Here is an 18,947-nt window from a genome sequence, read left to right on the forward strand (position 1 = left end):
GATATCCCAGCAGTGTGATTGACAGGGCCCTTGCCCGAGCCAAAAACACCCCCCGGACCATCAACCCGATCAGGAACTCCCGCTGTAACAACCGCATTCCCTTGGTGCTTCCTTACCACCCTAACACACTTCCTATCCCCAGGACCATTAACCAGAATTTTTCCATCCTACAGGATGATCCCTCCATTGGGGCCCTCTTTTCTGATCGCCCTATCATCTCATATCGCCGACCACCTAATCTGCGTAACCTCCTTGTTCACAGCTCCCTTGACCGCCCTCAACAACCATCCACACCAGGCACTTTCCCTTGCAACAGAGCTCGCTGTATCACCTGCAAGTACACAGCCACCACCACACTCATTCAAGGCCCCTCAGGACAATTCCGGATCACCCAGACAGCATCTTGTACCTCCAGCAACCTTATTTACTGTATCTCTTGCAGTAAATGCCCAGCCATCTACATTGGTGAAACAGGAAGGAGACTCGGAGACCGCTTCAGAGAACACGTCAGGGCTGTGAAGATTAAAGATCTCTCCAAGCCCATTGTTTCTCATTTCACCTCTGACGGCCACGACCACACTAATCTCTCCGTCTGTGTTCTCAAAGACGGTTTTCCGAACTCATACATCAGAAAGACCACCGAAACTAAAATTATTCTGCAGTTAGGATCACACATTCTCCCTTCCCTTAACGACAGATTACTGTTCTTTTAAATTTTCTCCATTCATTGGAAGTTTCATTTCACACCTCTCTGCACCCATTCTGACTTCACACCTCTTGATTGGCCTCTCTTTCTGTCCCCTGCTCCCGCCTCTCACTCCTCCTCCCTCCCAACCTTTGTTCTCCAGCTACTTTACCTTTGCCTACTGCCCTGTCTCTCTCACACCTGAAGAAGGCTCCACGGCCGAAACGTTGTGTTCTCTTTCTTCTTTTTTTCAGCATGGAATAAACCTATTACATGTTAATATTAGGTATACCCTCCCTGCTCACTTATTAACACAATCGTGAAACAGTCTTTAAACACACAGTCCTGTTCAACTTGTGGACAGAACTCTGATCTCTTGCTGTGCAAGACAGCGAAGGATGGTCGGTCTGGGATGGCTCTTGTATATGGTACTTGAAGTTGGTCCCACAGCTAATGCACTCCGGTTAGGAAAAGAACTTGTCCATAGCCTGACCTTGACTTTTTTTTCTAAACGATGCCATTGTAATACAAGCACTATGTGGTCCTGCACTGCCCTACAGGAACCTTACATTTCTACATTGGCAAGCAGGTTTGGAAAATCTTTGTCAATGCGTCACTGAACAGCAAGGTTTGTAGAAGTGGTGGCTGTTGAAAGCATTTGCAAAGCTTGTCCTGGGCAGTCATGGAGGATGTTTATCCCATGAAACATTAGAATCAGTTGAAAAATTATTTGGCGTTAATCATTATAATTATAACAAGTTGTACTTTTTGTCAAAGGAGATAGCCGTTTATATGGGCTTAAATAGGAATATTTTTAGCTTCAGATGCTCTTTGGCTAATGGAGATATAAAAATAAAAAATGTAAAGTAATTTTAGCTATTGTTCAGAAACTGTTCTTTGTCTTGTGATTAGTGTATTGTTTTGTTTTAAGAGCAGACGTGTTGAAAAAAGATGTTTGTAGACTTTTTAGTAGTTTCATAATGTAGACTTTCATTTTAGATTTGGGAATTTCAGCAATGACGATTCTGTGATCTACTGAGTGTTGGAACCATAACTTTGGTTTCACTTTAGCTTTACTGGAACTCTTTTTGCTTTCCCGTCAGTTACAAATTCTAATCTTTCATGCATTGTAATAGTTTTTTTTTCACATCAGGTTAATCAGGTTTTTCTCCATCACTGAACCTGGAGTTGCATTTTGAACATAATCAACCCCCAGTGAGCTGAAGGAAGGATTTACAGGTGACTGTAAATGGATTAAGACCTGAAAAGATTATTATAGGGGCTGTCTGACGTTCTACTGTTTCCCACATTTCTGTGGGGAATAATGTAAGTAATGTAGCTGCGCTTCTTAAATATACTGCATACTGTACAGCATATTGCAGTGGTTGTGCCCAGGAGTCCTTTGAACTTCCGAATGTCTAGGATCATTCCACCTTCATATACAGTAGTTTCTCCTCTACCTAGTAAAATGGTGTCTAGAAAGTGATTTTAAAATTTCTCTAAAACTATTTATATTTTCACACTATACTAGACTTAAAGGCCATCTGTCTAATGTTTCAAAAGCACGTTATTTTAAATTATGTAAACATGCCCAAGTGTGTTGTAGGAACACTTTCATGAAATGACATGATATTCAAAAGCTGAGCAACCTCAGATGGAAAAGATTCTTATTTATTCTTATATTTGTGTTTCTAAAGGTTCCTCACAGTGTGCTTACTTGAATCGTCATGCCTTTTGCAGGCCTTTGCGCCTTTTGTGTGTTAGTGAGAAGCAAAACTAAATGACACACAGTCCGCGATAAACTGTGGTGAAATCTCACCGAAGGGGGACAGCTACTGGGCCTGGAACCCAAAGAGGTTTATTTTCTCCTCTCTGTGCCTGTGTTCTGACATTGGAATTACTGTTGAATGTTTCAGAAGTGAAGTTTTGTTTGAATTGCTATTGTCTTTGCTCACTGCAGGCTAAGGGAGTGGACTATTACATAGCGGCATGGCTGCCTGTTGTTACAAAGACACACTCCTCCCTTGTCTGTTCAGTACTGGACTACCAGGCTGCAAACCCAGCAAGATTTGGCATTACCTTTCCTTTCCCACGGTCTGCACTTCACTCCTTTAACCCCTAGAAACCTGAGCCTCTTGCATTCTCTGGGATTAGGAAACACTGAAGCATTCTGTCTTGTTCCCGGTTGAGTTTACATTCATCTTAAGGTAGTTGTTGCAACAAGGGGGAAGTCACTGTCCCAGTTTTTTTTCCCCCATTTATACAATGGTTGGTTCTAGGAAAATGAGAAAAGGTGTGTCTGCTGATGAGGTTATCAGGGATTTTATTTCACTCTCAGTAATACAGACCTACTCCCAGTACACATGTAAAACAACCAAAGATAGTGGATTCAAACACCATACTCACAAAGTAGTACAACAGAATAGAGAAGGAAAAAAAAACCAGGAAGAAATCTATTCAAAAGTGCAGTATTTGATGAGTGCTTGTTTTTTGGTACATCTCATGAGATGGAGCTTGTGAGTTTTCTTTATGTGCAGCTCCACATTGTGGCATTGGCTTAATAGAACAAGAAGTCTCTATAGAACTGGGTCTGGGGCATACTAATCCACTGAGCCCGAAAGGCAAGCTACCTTCAAAAGGTTGGTATTGGAGAATACCTCAAGGTTGAGGATAATTGCTGGTTAGTTGTTAACTTGTCATGTGTTATTTTATTTGTAACTCTGCTGTGCAATAAGACTCAGTTTCCCAGAATGTTGCATACATTTAGATGGCTGATGGTGAAGCAGGAATGTTTCTGTACTATACTCTGTATTGCTGTATGCAAATCAAGTACACTGGTAATGAAAACAGATGATTTCCTAGCAAATAGTATTTGCTTCTTTTTAGTCTTCCATTTGTGCATTTTTAAAGATCATAGTGTTTTTCCACATTTATCTAAAACATGCCTTTGGGTATTAGACTTATCAACATTCCTTCTCACTGTGTTGCCTTTTAAAACTGTAAAATAAAACTCAACAAAATATAATTTTATCATAACATTTCATATAATTCAATTATTGATATTTCTCACTGTATTCAACAACAGGTCCATGTTTCATTGAGATACCAATCTTTATTTTCAGCAGGTCTGTTATACTATACTGTAAATGTAATGGCCCTGGGCTACAGTTTCTTGGTATAGCTATTGCACTTGGAATGAGCAGTGGATGAGAGCAATGAGCTGTGAAATGGCCATGTATAGACCTTAGGATGTAAAGACCTTGGAAGTCTAGTCCTGTCCTGTTAGAACCCATGTTAGGTCCAATGTGTTAGTTATACATATCCATTTAAACACTGTAAGTGGAAAGTGAAATTGGCTGCAGGTCATTTCCTGCATTGTACTGTAAAGTTAATGAGAAGTTTCTCCTTCAAGAGATGTCAAGAGTCAGAATTACTCTAAAAGGTCCATAGGACATTCTAACTTCCGAAATCCACTTTTCCATTACCTTTCCCAGCATTACAGTCTTTTGAATGCAGAGTATCACCTATTGATGTTCCTTAGAGGAATTGTTTTAGGGTTTTTTAAGTGCAATGTCCAATGTCACAGGTAGGCTTCTGCCTTCTCTCTTCATTGCAGTGAGGGGGAATGCATGACAAATGTAAACACTCTGATGCTGATGCCTTTTTCAGTCCTGGCAGCATCAAGTACATGTGAATTTTTACTTATTTGGATTGATAAGATCTTAGTAGGCAGAATCATTAAATGTTTAAATACATGAATTGGAAACACATTTGTCTATATTTTTGTACACTTTCTATTAAAAAACTAAATGTGAATGGTATTTTCATTCATGAATCTCTCTTCATTCCACTGAAATACTTGAAGTATTATTATTATTATTATTAGTAGTAGTAGTAGTAGTAGTAGTAGTATTCAAACATTCAATTTTTTTTTAAAGGATCTAGTTGGCTCTTTCACATGGTGAAGATATTTACAGTAAATACAAAGTCGTATCAAATATTGAACATTAAAAAGTGTGAAGAAATTAAATATTTTTTCTCATTTGTGGAAGAGAATATAATTTAATCATAAGAGGAAATGTTAAGTATTAATTTAGGAACAGAAGAACATTTATTCATTCCATTTGCTTTAGTGGGTTTTTTACACAGCAATAGTTCCTAGTAGCACATGACTAAAACATCTTAGAAATGGCCTTAATGTGTTTTTTCTCAAAGTTATAAGGCATACAATATATTGAAAAATGTTCCCAGTTTGAAGGTCCACCAACAGAAAAGCTGTGAAACAAACATTACCTAGAGTGTGACATTTCGAAAGGTGCCAGATAGGAACCGGTTTTATAAACAGTACAACACATCTTTGTAAACTGGGACAAGCGTAAGAAAATGGAAGGCTTTAACAACTACAAGATCCAGCTGAACAATCATCTTTTTACCTATGTGATCACATAATTGTGACAAAATAATTTTACCATAATTTTAAAACTAAGTATAACCTAAAATAAGCACAGCCAATAAACTGAATAATGAAGCCTTGGTTGAAGCAAATAGCTTTTGTCCTGAGTGATTAAAGAAATGTCTTGTCTTCTATTTCTGATTCCTCTGATCTTTATCGCACTTTGTGAGCTTATCAAGCCAGCAGCAATCCTGGTAAAAGGTTCTCAGTGGGCAAATGACTCACAAGGTCTGTTAATCTTTCTCACTCACTGTGTCATAACTGTTGGGGGCATACTGTTGGAACTTGAAGTAGAATGCACTGTTTCTGACAGAGGCTACTCGTTGTCTGGATAAGGATTATCACTTTGGTGAGGATAAGAATAAAAAATAAGACTGAATGAAATGAACAATTAAAAAATAACATTTCACAAGATATTTTAGCACCAGACTGCCAAGCTCTGCAGACTATGAATAATACACATTCGAGTCGGGAGCTGCATCAACATTTGTACGCTGCACGGGAACCGGTGAAGGCTCATTCCATGGTGAAAGGAAAAATGCTGTGTTTCAGCTATGGAGCCTTCTTCAGGTGTCACTTGAAAAAGCCTTTGGAGCCTTCCTTAGACACCTGAAGAAGGTTCCTCATCTGAAATGTAGTGTTTCTTTTCTTTACCTTTCAGCATGGAATTAATGTTTACCTGTTCTTAATTGTATACACTGTGAGTAAATGTTTTACCTTCATATCTGAGCACAAAACTGGCATTATATTTTTCTTTTGTGAAATCGTACCTTGTGGTTCTTAGGTTTGGGGAAAATGTGTTCATTTCTGGGCTGAAAATAGTTCTTATCCACATGGATTGTGTTTTTTAGAAAATGTAACTGACCATAAATGAACATTCTACCTTGAGGCCAAAGGTCTGAATTGTAACTCCCCTGTAGAATCTTGAAAGGATTAATTATTTTATAGCTTATCAAGTGCACTGAAAGAAATACGTGTGAGAAAAGAAAAGGTATTTGATTGGATAAAAGGGAGTTTCTTAGGTTTAAGAAAAGCTCTATCATTTTTGACACAAGAATAAAAATCCTTAATGTCTTGTAATTACTTAGCCTTGTGTGTTGAAAAGGGTACTGTACAAACAGGCTTTCTCAGTAGTGCAGTTTCAGGATTCTGCTGTTGTCAGCTGTTGGAACCGTTTCTCAACATGAGGGCTATGAAGAATCCAGAGCAGTTTAAAATCAAAGTGATTTATCTCCTCATTGCCACCTGGCATTGATGTTTAAATTGTGCAACAGCTAAGTCAACCTTGGACACCATGTGAACTTTTAACATCCTATGAATAACTAAACTAATATTCTTTCTTGAAACTAATTTTTCAAGAGAAAACTTGGTGACAATAACTACAGTGTACATTGAGCTGAAAATTGTACTTTATTGTGCCACTGTCCTGAAGCTGTTGTTTTAGAGGTGCTAATAATATGCCTATAAATATTTATCCTGTTGGCATGGTGCACAAAAAGCAGGAAACCACAGAAACAATCTTCTGATATAAAGGTATCTTGAAGAAAAGTGTTTAGCTGTGTTATATTTCCCTGCAACATGTTTACAGCTAGTGTCTGCTGTGTACCATATTTTATTGACCTACTCGTTTGTATAGATGTAATGTGATTTATCATATTTTATAAGAAGGTACGAGCATAAGGCTTTCTTAAAATGTCTTTTCTTTAATGATCCTTTAAAATTTGATTTTAAAACTTCAATACCTAAAAAATAGGGATATGCACAAAGACCTATATCACCAAATAAGCTATTTCCAAGTTATTACAGGTGTTGCGTGCAATAAGGAATGGTAGAAAATATAATGTTGCAGTGGCTATACAGTATGCCACAAGAGGAGATGCTTCTTTAATTGAAGTATCTAAGATGAATCAGGATTTAGTCATAAATCAGAAAATCGGTATTGCACTTTTTCACACTTGCATACAGTACTTCTGTAGTTCACAGAATGATTCACAGTTCAAATACTCTTTATAGCCGGAATGTCATTTTGTTAGTACAGCAAAGATTGGTCCACGCCCAAAGATTGGTTTCCGTTAAGACTATGCTAAAATATGCATGTTATTTGAGTTTAAGATTTAACATTGGTCCTTGACATAATCTACTAGTGCTTACAGACTACAACCTGAAACAATGTTCAAACAACAGCATAACTAGCAATAATGCTTTTTTTTTTGCCCATGTACATCTATGATGTCCTGTTCCATCACCCATCTAGACTCGCTTTCCTTGGTTGGTTTAAAGACACTGTAAATTGAACAGTCGTTTATTGAGAGAGCAGTTAAAACATTCTGTTAATCTGATGCCTGTGAATTATTTGTAGGTTGTTTGATCTGGGATGTAATATTGCTTCAATGCTTCTAGTCTAAGCATCTCTTTTTTAAAACGTTTTAACTGTAAAATTGTGCAAATCTGCCCAATACAAGTTTAACAGGAAGATGTTTTGCTTTTCAAATTAACCTTATGCGCTGCGGTTGAAATTAAAACTTAAGACATTATTGTAATGTAAATGTAACATTATACAGTACTTTTGACTGACTAGGGAATCATTCAGTTGCAAGACCTATGAACTATAGTACCCTCATTATTGAAGACAATAAATTTAATTTCATCTGTCTGCATCCAAGGAATAGCTCAGTTCATTAACCCATTAGTATTTCAGGACATTAATGTTGCTTACTGAGACTATGCACCAAAGAGATGGCATGCGTTTCTGTTGCCACAGGGGATATTAGTGAATTCTGTTCTGTTTCTCTCATTTCTTGTAATTGTTTAGAATCTCCAGTTGTTTAATGAAACCCCCATCACAAACGTCTGTTAAACATTAATCATTTAATAATCACATATTGTTCCGAAATCTTTTGATGAAAGCAACCGCTCTTACAGCACCCTTCATTTAGTGGATTTCAGTATAAAATAATAATAATAATAATAATAATTGCTCACACTTATATAGCGCTTTTCTGGACACTCCACTCAAAGCGCTTTACAGGTAATGGGGGATCCCCTCCACCACCACCAATGTGCAGCATCCACCTGTATGCATGTATGCATTAGAGTTGCTGTAATATCACTTGATATGTTTGCTAAAGGATTGAAAGTATACTGCAACTATGTATTGTAAGATTTGTTTTCTCATTTTAATAAAAAAAACTGATTTTTTCAGTTGTTTGTATCTTAAATCTAAAGCTTGTTTTCGATTTTGGCGTGCTTGTCATTTAAAACTATATTTTATTCATGTGAATTTGAATGGCTGTCACAAAATGTAACCAATCATTCAGATGAAACACATACTACTGTACGTCATTATTATTCGACAAACATATGTTTATTTAGTCTGAGTATTTAGTTCTAGTAAATATTTTGGCCTCTTGCTAACAATGTAGGTATGTAAAAATGTGACAAAATAAAATAAACACTGTTGTTTAGGGTACTCTTGTCCTTTGCTAAATAGATATTTAAATCTGAGAGTGATTATAGTACTTTGCAAAGATGCATTAGCTTTGATGAGCACTTTATCTTAGCTAAAGTGTTTTCACTGTGGGAACTGGGATTTTCCTGCCTCTATAATCCTAACATTATCATGCTTTTAATATATTGTATTACCTACAGTATGGCAACATGTGACAGATTAGCAGAGTGTAGGTCTCTGGAGGATCTGTAGCCCTTTACTGCTGTCTTCAATAGTTGTGCAATTAATGGCTTAGAGCAAATAAAACATATTGCAGTATTACAGTATTACAACAAACGCTTTGAAAACTGGCATTTTGTATCTATAGTAAGCAAGAAAGATGTAAGAAAAATGGAAAAGATGTTGAGCATAATGCAAAGCCATTTTATGAATGGTTTCATGAATGAGTAATGAAGAAATGTCACAAAATAAAAAAATTAATCCAGGCAAGAACATTTTTTAAATAAATCTCCTATTTGTATTGTTTTAAAATTAGATTTTTGTAAAGTACTTTGAAAATAGCATGTTATGAGCCACAGAAGCACACTGAATTTGTTATCATACAAAGACAAGTTACGTCTTGATTGTGCTTATATATGTTATAATAGTATAAAACCTTTACTCAATGGTCAGCATTCCCAAATCATTTCATTTTATTTGGTTATTTTCCTCTATGGAGGACAATCTTAAACTATATATAGATAAATCACGTGCTAGCCAAATTTAGAAGCTACACACATTAATTCTTCAACAAAGCACCAATTATGCCATTAGAACATAACTGTCCAGTTCAGCATTTGAGCAAACAGAAGAGAAACAGAAAAGCAATTTATTACAGTCCATCCTGTTATTTGTATAGATCCATTCTCTTTTGTCTGTCTTCTTCATTGAAAATGTAGATGTTTTGTTAATGGTTGTGTCATTGGATTCATTGAGTTCTTTGCTATGGATCACAGCGTCATATCCCATGTGCGTTTTGTCTCTGAAATGATGGTTGCTTGTTGATATTTCCAGTGGCTTATTTGATATTTCTGTCAATAGATAGAATATGCAGGATCAATAAACCATACAAATATTTAACCACATATTTAACGTGCTGTTGTAGCCTATGTCAGGGGTTTTCAACCTTTTTTTTTACTTGCTCCCCTGAACCCAAAACCCATTGAGAAAACAATGCGAACACCCTCATCACACCCACTCACACAATATAACTGACATTGTGTATGCATACATGCATTTCAGTGCCTTTCGTTAATTTACTTTCAAGGGAGGAGACATAGTTTACAACTGACCTTCTTCAGTGTGATCAGTTGAGCCTGTTTCTGAGAGCACAACAGATTCTTGGTTCAATTCCAGACACTGCGAGTCTTAAATCATCCTCCTCTGTCATTAAATGTGAGCGGCTTTGGTTTTTAATATAAGTAAGGACAGAAAACGTTGTTTCGCAGAGCCAAGTCGAGGCTAAAGTACATACAGTAATAGCGAGTCTTGACAGTTCGGGGTACTCTGCCACGGCTAACAGCCAAAGCTGCGCAAGTGGGGTTGAACTGAAGGCTGCTTTCAGGGTGCGGTCAAGTTCCAGAATAGTGTCCTGTTGGTCTGACGACAGCTGACACCCTGCATTGGTAATGAAGGGGTTACGAACCCAGTCGAGCTGGTCCCGACTCTGTTGCTCAGGAACATATTTCCTGAAGTGTGCAGAAAGGGCTTGCAGATGATGACCGATTTCCTCTTTCATAGCGTCCAAGCGAAGATCATTTTCCGTTATAAATTCCTCCATGGTGGGGAGCATGTCCACATTTTCCCCTAAACCTGTGTCAGTCACTGACAGTCCATTTGAATGGGGGTCCTGAAGTGACAGTTAACAGTATTAAGTCTATCAAAAATATCCGATAGGTACTGTATGCAAGATGCGTAGTTTATCTTGCAATGAAAATATCTGCTGAAGCACCTTTCCTCTTGAGAGCCATCTCACCTCCGTGTGCAGGAATAATGATTCGTGTTCTGACCTCATTTTTTTGCACAACAGGGCAAACAGTCTTGACTTTACTGGACGGGTCTTTATGAGATTTACAATTTGTGCCGCTGACAGCAGCACACTGTTCTACTCTGAAGGGAGTGTTTTTGTGTAATGGGTGAATTGAACATGTGGGGTTATATCATGAACCATTGCTTTAAGTACTTTATTTTTCCCTACTATAGCACCTGCTCTGTCTGTGCAGAGCACAGACCCTCTGCATCAAATTTGCTATTGAGTATATCAAAAATATCCCTCCCTGTGCACGTTCCTTCAAGTGCACAGCAAAATAACGAATCTTCAAGCATTTGTCCCTCATAGCAGTAGCGAACGAATACAAGTAGCTGCACAGCATTTGAGATGTCTGTCGTCTCATCCAATTGTAATGAAAACTTCTCACCACCCTTAATTCTCTCTATTAGTTGAAAATGTTGTTTGCCATCTCACTGATACGGAGGCTGATTGAGAGAATTTGCTCAATATCGCTGGCTAACTTCTCTATGTGTATAGTTCGACAAATAGCCAATGCTGCTGGGTGAATAAGAGTCTCGCCAATCATATGAGACTTTTTAGCTTTGGCAATCAAATACGCCACTTCAAATGAGGCAGTCAGTGTCACTGTGGTCTGTTTTATAATAATAATTGCTTACAATTATTTTCTGGCCACACCACTCAAAGCGCTTTACAGGTAATGGGGACTCCCCTCCACCACCATCCACTCTAGGTGGATGCTGCAATGTGCAGGATGCTGTAATGTGCAGCATCCACCTAGCCAGAACGCTCACTACACATCAGCTATCCGTGGGGAGGAGAGCAGAGTAATGAAGCCCATTCGTAGATGGGGATTATTAGGAGGCCATGATTGGTAAGGGCCAATGGGAAACTTGGAGTTACACCCCTACTCTTTTCGAGAAACACCCTGGGATTTTTAATAACCACAGAGAGTCAGGACCTCGGTTTTACGTCTCATCCGAAGGACGGCACCTGTTTACAGTATAGTGTCCCCGTCACTATACTGGGGCATTAGGACCCACATGGACCACAGGGTGAGCACCCCCTGCTGGCCCCACTAACATCTCTTCCAGCAGCAACCTTAGTTTTTCCCAGGAGGTCTCTCATCCAGGTACTGACCAGGCTCAGATCTGCTTAGCTTCAGTGGGTTTCCAGTTGTGAGTTGCAGAGTGATATGGCTGCTGGCTCTTTCTCATTGTTTTGTCATTGTTAGTTTTTGGCCAGCCAACTTTGATTCTTTACTATGGAAAAAGTTAACTGTCTTATCTTTGTATGAGGGGTGCTTTGTGTTTTAAGTGCCTCATTTATTTCATATTTCAAGCTGTCATTTGCAAGAACCTCGGAACAAAAAACACATTGTGGACGTAGTTAGTCACTGAGTATGATACATGTGAATCCATAATTTATGTGCCTTTCACCATATTCCGTCGTTTTGTTGCACCGGGTCCTTTTACCCAGGTTTCTAAGTTCTGAGCATAAACCTGCACTTGATGTGGATGGATCAATGACATCAATGGGGTCAGAATCGATGGGGTCAGTTGTGGTTTCCCCTGTCAAACACACCCCTGTCTTCTCCGATTTTGTCACATACTTTAACAGTAAAAGGCTTTTTGTGCAAGTGCAAGTGCAAGTTGTCTGATAAATTTAAACCTGCAGCTGGCTCTTTATTGACTTAATAACATGCCTTTTTTTGATCATGCCAGTAATTTATCTAACCTCTTCCATTACACTTCAAGGCTAATTTTATGTAAGTGGCCTTGAGGGTGAATTGGACTTTGCAGATGATACTTTAAACAGCAGGCCTCCACATTAATGGTTTTACTGTAGAAAAGGGAATTTTATCCAGTATTAATCAGAACATACTATATTTTAGTGGAAATAATCCCTCTTCCGGAAAGCAGAGATGGCAACTTTCTTACAACAGAAAGGAGACACCATTTGGCATAAAGGGCAATTGCTAATTAAATGACATACTGGGCCACAGGGTGTTATGAGTTGAATGTGGAGCTGAATCCCTCTTCTGTCAATAGATTGAATATGCAGCGTCTATAAACCATACAAATATTTAACCACATATTTAACGTGCTGTTGTGGCCTCTGTAATTGAGCAGACATTTTTAAAACCATTTACTTTTGCAATAGTGGCATTAGAACGAAAGTAGATGGTTTCAAGCCTAATATACTGCCATCTTGACACATCCAAGAAGGGTAGGGTATGAAAGTATTCAACTGCTATCCCAATGAGAATTTTAAGTTTCGTTTCGTTTTATAAAAGGTCAATAAAGGAAAACGTGGATAAGTTAAATTAATGAAAAACTGAGTACGTCGTTTCTTAAAAAAAAAGTATCAGCTTTAAAGACGTGGTTGGATAACTTGTTACTTGTTACTTGGAACTCGGTTTGCACTTTTCTACTGTTGATTAATTTGTAACCCAAAACAAAACCAAGTGTTATTTTTGGTAAGGCTTATGCACGTCTATTACATTGCACTTTTTCCTTTATCGAGGTAAAAAAAAAAATCTGTGTTCTCTTGAAAGAGCCTGTCTACTACTGAGAGATGGTGTTGGGGAGAAGTTATTGAGAAATTCTGTAAACGCAACAAGTCATTTCCTGGACGAGGCCGCTTATTAGGTTTAAAGTCGCAACGCTCTTTGAGAGCTTTGTTTTTTAGTAACGCCGAAGAGATTACTCACTGACATGTGGAGGAAACCCAGTTCATTTTAAGTAATAATTTAACACACCCTCTTCAACTGCACAGTTTCAAGGACTGACACGCCCCTGTTGCAGTCATGACTGTTGACGTAGGTACAACAGTAATTAAAGCATACCCCTGCTATGAAACCTGCCCTGCAGTGTCTGTAATCCAGGTTTCCTGAAGTTACCGCTGCCATTACCGAAGAGTTGAGGGTTCCACAGTGCAGCTGGAGGAAAGGGACCGAAGTACACTGGGAGTAAAAAAAATTACTACTGTAATGGACGCGTAAGACGGAAAACTAGTTTGATGGAAGAAATTCGGGAACGGTAAGGAGGTGACGTGCGTTCAAATTCGGGCTACAGGCAGTGTCCTTGTGGATTTTTGTCAGATTTTTTTATTTCTATAGTTGGTGTGACAATTAAGATATTAAAGTAAAAGAAGAACGGCTCGTGTTGACTGCATCGAAGCCAATTTCTTTAAAAAATACATGTGTAGGTTTCCGTTTGAAAACGAAATTGTTTTCTGTTGATATAATTATTTTTTTCCTTGTTGTCGCTGAACTGCTTTTCGGATTTGGAAACGTCGATCCCGCCGTTATTCGTTACTTTAAAAGCTTTTAAATGAAGACTTTTAGGGCGTTTCGACTCGGCGTGTATGGGATAAACTGAGGACTTGATCCCAATTTTCAGTAATTTCACCACTTGCGGTTCTTTGAGCGAGAATGTTAAAGCTTGAACTTCAGCTAAGCGGTGTTGAAAATTGTTGCCGTTTTATTTTGCGATGGTTTTCACTTAAAACTTTGCTAGTAGTCTGACCTGCCATTTTATTTGCCTACTTTGTATTTGCATTACGAACTCGGAGAGTTCAAAGACTGTCCGCCTGTGAAGCCCGAACAAACACAGGGTTTTTAAGGACTTTTCGCCGGAAATGTGTTACCCAGTCCTAAACGGGCGCTTCTTTATAGGATGACTCTTGACAGAGGTGCGTCGCCGCACCGAAGTAAAAAAGAAGTGGTGCTTGGTATTTTTGACACTCTCGAATGTCATTCACCTCTTGTCATTTTACACTTCAGTCATTCTATTTAAAGAATCACGCTTCCATTTTAAAAATCGGCCGTCTTTTTCCCTGGATGTCCTGTTTGAAACTAGTCATTTTTTTAGATGAGCTAGAAGATATGAGGCCTACATAAAAATCGCACAGTTGAGACGGTTGAGGCAAGTGTAAAAGAGTTTCACGAATGGATAGTGTTTACCTTTTTAAAAGATATCCCTCCGGAAACACACACACACACACACGTGCTCTTGGTTAGAGAGAAACTTCGTTTCTTTCTTCTGTGGTTTCTCTTTCGTCCCATTCTCTTGTCTTGCAGCAGATTGGTAAGGTCTGTTCCAAGACGAGTTAATACTTGGATTTGGTGGTTTTCTGCCTTTGGGGGTTTGATGTACACTCGCGCAGATCCATAATGTTCTCCACGTCCACGGCTTTCCAGATGGAAGAGTTTACTGTAAATCACGAGTGGCTCCTGGACTGCGAAGAATGCGCGGTGTGTGGCATGCAGAGACCATCCTTGCCTATGAATCGTCGTTCCCATTCCGTACAGAGGAGTCTCTCTGGGAGTAATTCACGGAAAATAAAATTCGTGTACACAGCAGAAACAGCGACGGCACTATGCATTTTTAGGTATTAAATAATAACCGTGACCAAATAGGAAAACTTAAAAACTGTGTCGTTCTTGAACTAGTCATTATGAACACGTGACCATTTTCACGAACAACTTCAAGAAGGAAACAAAAAAAAATGCATCCAAGTGGTGTTACAGTACGTTTCGGGGTTCAGATTTATGCCGTCCCTTTAGCCATATAGGTGTTATTAAATTAAAACAGGTTCAGGAATGATTTAGACTGTAATCGTGTTCACTCTGGGGCGTGTACCCCTGTAATTCTGATCAGGTGTGTTCTGTTTGAGGTCTTGAATTCGTATTACTGATAACTTCAGCGTGGTCGACGCGAGAGTGGTAAGAGTAGGGATTGAATGACGTGCAGGGACCTGTGAGTAGTGTGTGAGATGTTTTCCCCTCACAGTGGAATGTTGTTTATCTTATTTCATTCCAGAACTGTAAATATTCCCTCTTTCGGTGGGTGGGATTCTTATGCTATTGGCCGACATACACTGTGTATAATTTAAGTAGGGCATGCAGTTGTTTATAGTCCGACCGCCATTACTGTTTTGCTTCTTAGTTTTGCAAGAAGTTACGCATGTACTGTATATCGTGCTTTTCTCACAAAGATAAAACGTTTAAGTGCCTGAAGTAAAAGGTGACTTTTGTTTATAGTAACCTTTTCCCGAAATTATTTTTGGAATAACTGCGAACGGTTAACTGGATAGCAAGGTTAAATGCAAACGAATTGGTTTATCATTACTTTTTCTCGAACTGTGTAGTTAGTTGTAGAATTGGAATGCTGTTTTTGAAAGAATGTTTATGCGAAGCTGTAAAGGACTTTTCTCAGCTTGCACTATACAGTAGGTTGAGTCAAAACGTTTGACAGATTTATGATGTATAGAGGCACTAGAGATGAATACAGCATTGCCTATGCCTGGTCACTCCTATACTTGATACAAGAGCACCCAGATATATTTTGGGGCTCAAAGGAATGTCCCACACAGACAGGTTGAAGGAATGGAGCTTTTTAGAACAGAGACTGTTAATGGGACCCAAAAGAAGCCAGGGTATTTGACTACTTCTCTCAAGAAACAGTTGAATGAGATCCTGCGATCAGTGGGAGATTCAAACTTTTATTTTCTTTAGAGATAACAATCTCCTTTTGCTAAGAGTTCCTGCAGTGCTCTCTGACCTAAATTAATTAATTTGTTTTTTTACTGGGAATGTTTGAGATGATTGATCCCATTGGTATATGGTACTGTACCTTCACGAATTGCCTACCAACATCTGACTTGTAGAAATCCCAATATAGGATAAGATATTGGAATGTAAACGTTTACCCCTTATTTTACCCCTTAATTAGTTTCCTGTTTTATAGTAAATACGTGGTGTCATTTGCTCTTTTTCCTGGAACTTCGTTCCCATGTTCTTCAGTAGAGCCAGTTTTAAAGAAGCTCTTTTGCTTGTTTGGGATGTACTTTTTTTTGTAAAGGACTTCTTAAGATGAACTTTAAAGTAAGTAAAGTCATCTTTATCAAAAAGCCTCTTATTCCTGGTAAGGGTTATGGCAAACTGAGCCCTATCCTGAAGACAGTGTGGGAATATTCTCTGGATGGAGCCCACATCAGGGTGCACTCAGGCACTCAATTTAGAGAGCGTACCCTCCTCGTTAACTGGAACCAGAGCAACACAAACTCCATACAATGTGATTCATTCCAGAAGCCATGATCTTTGAGCTGGCAGCGCTCAACGCCATGCCACCATGCTGCCTGTGCAGGCTTGGGTCAATTTACTCAAATTCAGGTTCGTCTCATAAACTGAAGTAAAGCTTCTGCATGTAAAAATAAGCATACGTGCAATTCAGTCATAATGAAAAAATATATTTTTCATGAAGAATATAGAATAATTTCGTCTTGCTTGTGGTAGTATGGCATATCGATAAACCTTACATGTCTTATGAAATACTTTTAATGTTTTTTTAATCCTATTTTGTTTCATCTGTAAATAGAATCACATGCTTATATACCCTTTTTTCACCATCAGGCCTACAGGTTCCTTTTCCTCTCCTCTTCCTGTTTTAGATATTGAATGTTTGCGACATATGCTTGTTCTTTGATATAAAAACGTTATCCTTAGAAAGAGAAGGTTCCTGCCTCTTGACCCTTTCCTGGCACTGTTTAGTTTCCAAGACACATTGTTTATAGTGTTAAACAGGATGTTCTGTCCGTCTGACTAAAAATAAGCACAAATGTATCTTTTTGTTCTAGCAACACAGTATTTTTACTGCAACAAAAACTAAAAGAAGTAAATACATGGGGAACGTTTTCTGATAAAAAAACATGCTGCAACTAAAGATTGAATATATTCCCTCTGTAATGGAAATATATTTGCTAATTCATGGGTTATGCAATGAAGCTACGATGTGTGGTATCAGGCGTTGGTAAGGAAGTGTCACTGTTCTTAGATTGTTAGCTTCAGAGTTTGGACACATTGACTGAAATCTGGCTTTATAGGGTGCAATATTTGCAGTTCTGTTATCTCTGACCTGGACATGGAGCAGAGGTATTGAGGAAAAAGAATGATTTCTGAGTCTGGCACAGTAGGCTCTCATCCATTGAGGAGATTGCTTGCAGGTCGAACAATGTGTAGTTCCACATGCTGATATGGCTCTCCAGCAGGTTAAGTTTGTATTAGTTTGGGAATGCCTATAATGTTCAGGGCTCATTTTTATACTGACTAATTTTCTTTTTGGTTATTGTTTCCCTTTTTAATTTTCTGGACAATGAACCCTGAGCATAGTCTTCCCATTGCGCAAATAACGTGACCAACACAGTTTTAATCCATTCAATATGAATTTATCTAGGTTTATGAGGAAATATACTGTTTCAGTAACTGGAGATGTGTACACAAAGGGAATGTTATATTTTGGAAAAAGGAAACTTACACCCTTTTTTTCATTTTGGTTTTACAGGTAGGAAGTATTACTGCGGTATAATGGAATAAGCTGCGGTGAAGGAACCGCATCACTTGGCTTATGTGGATTTTTCCTTGCCACTTCAAAGTTGTGGTCCCTTTTCCCAGTTGGATGTGACAGACTGGATCCTCCAGCTTCGTGAACCCAATGCCCTTGATACAGAGTGAGAATGGCCTGGGGTGGACACTGTGTTCCGTAGATCAAGGAAATTGCTCATACACACCCATCAGCTTATTTTCCCCCTTCCTCATCCCTGTTTGGAGACTGAAATGAAGAAACTGGTTAGCTGGTCTGCAGCAGAGGTGTCCCACTGGCTGACAGAGGAAGGCATGCAAGAGTACTCCGAGCACTTTCGACATCTCAATGGCCAGGCCCTGCTGCAGCTCACGGAGGAAGACTTCAGGAAGCCTCCGTTTTCTCTGGTGACCTCTGACAATGGCCGGCAGCTGCTGGACAGGATTGAGACTCTGAAAATCGAGCACCACATTGAGGTGCACAAGAATGGGCACGCCAATGGGCATCTGATTATGGGTGGCGACGGAGATGCTACCAGCAAAGCCAAGAGAAACGGAGTGCCCAATGGTTTCCGCAAGGAGATGGTCCAGATCCCAATGCCCGAGCCTGAGCATTCGCCCTACCCTCTGGAGTGGGTCAAGACAGGCGTGGCCTTTTTCTATGCACTATCTTGTTTTGTCCTCACCACCGTCATGATCTCCGTGGTCCATGAGCGAGTGCCTCCCAAGGAGGAGAACCCTCCGTTGCCCGACAAGTTTTTTGACCTTTTCGACAGGGTGGAGTGGGCGTTCTCCATCTGTGAGATCAATGGCATGGTCCTGGTGGGCCTGTGGCTCTTGCAGTGGATTTTATTAAAGTACAAGTAAGTAACAACAACATTACAGCAACCGGTTTTTGGACACGTGTGTTTGTCCTGGTTTCACGTAAGAAGTCAGATTTCGAATTCATAA

At 39.0% G+C, this 18,947-nt stretch overlaps 1 protein-coding gene across 3 annotated transcripts in view; it reads left to right on the plus strand.

Annotated features, from left to right (window-relative positions):
* The window catches only part of sgms1b (sphingomyelin synthase 1b), a 69,859-nt gene that overhangs the window by 41,227 nt on the left and 9,685 nt on the right, over window positions 1-18,947 (plus strand). For 2 of the 3 annotated variants that reach the window (XM_015346814.2, XM_015346815.2), the window contains exon 3: window positions 17,980-18,859. In XM_015346814.2, the coding sequence (XP_015202300.1) occupies window positions 18,252-18,859 (608 nt within the window). In that variant the 5' untranslated portion in view covers window positions 17,980-18,251. Of the gene's footprint in view, window positions 1-13,458; window positions 13,675-17,979; window positions 18,860-18,947 lie in introns of those variants that run through there. The other variant, XM_006630372.3, reaches the window with a different exon arrangement.

Source organism: Lepisosteus oculatus, chromosome 4, assembly GCF_040954835.1.
Source record: "Lepisosteus oculatus isolate fLepOcu1 chromosome 4, fLepOcu1.hap2, whole genome shotgun sequence".
NCBI lineage: Eukaryota > Metazoa > Chordata > Actinopteri > Semionotiformes > Lepisosteidae > Lepisosteus > Lepisosteus oculatus.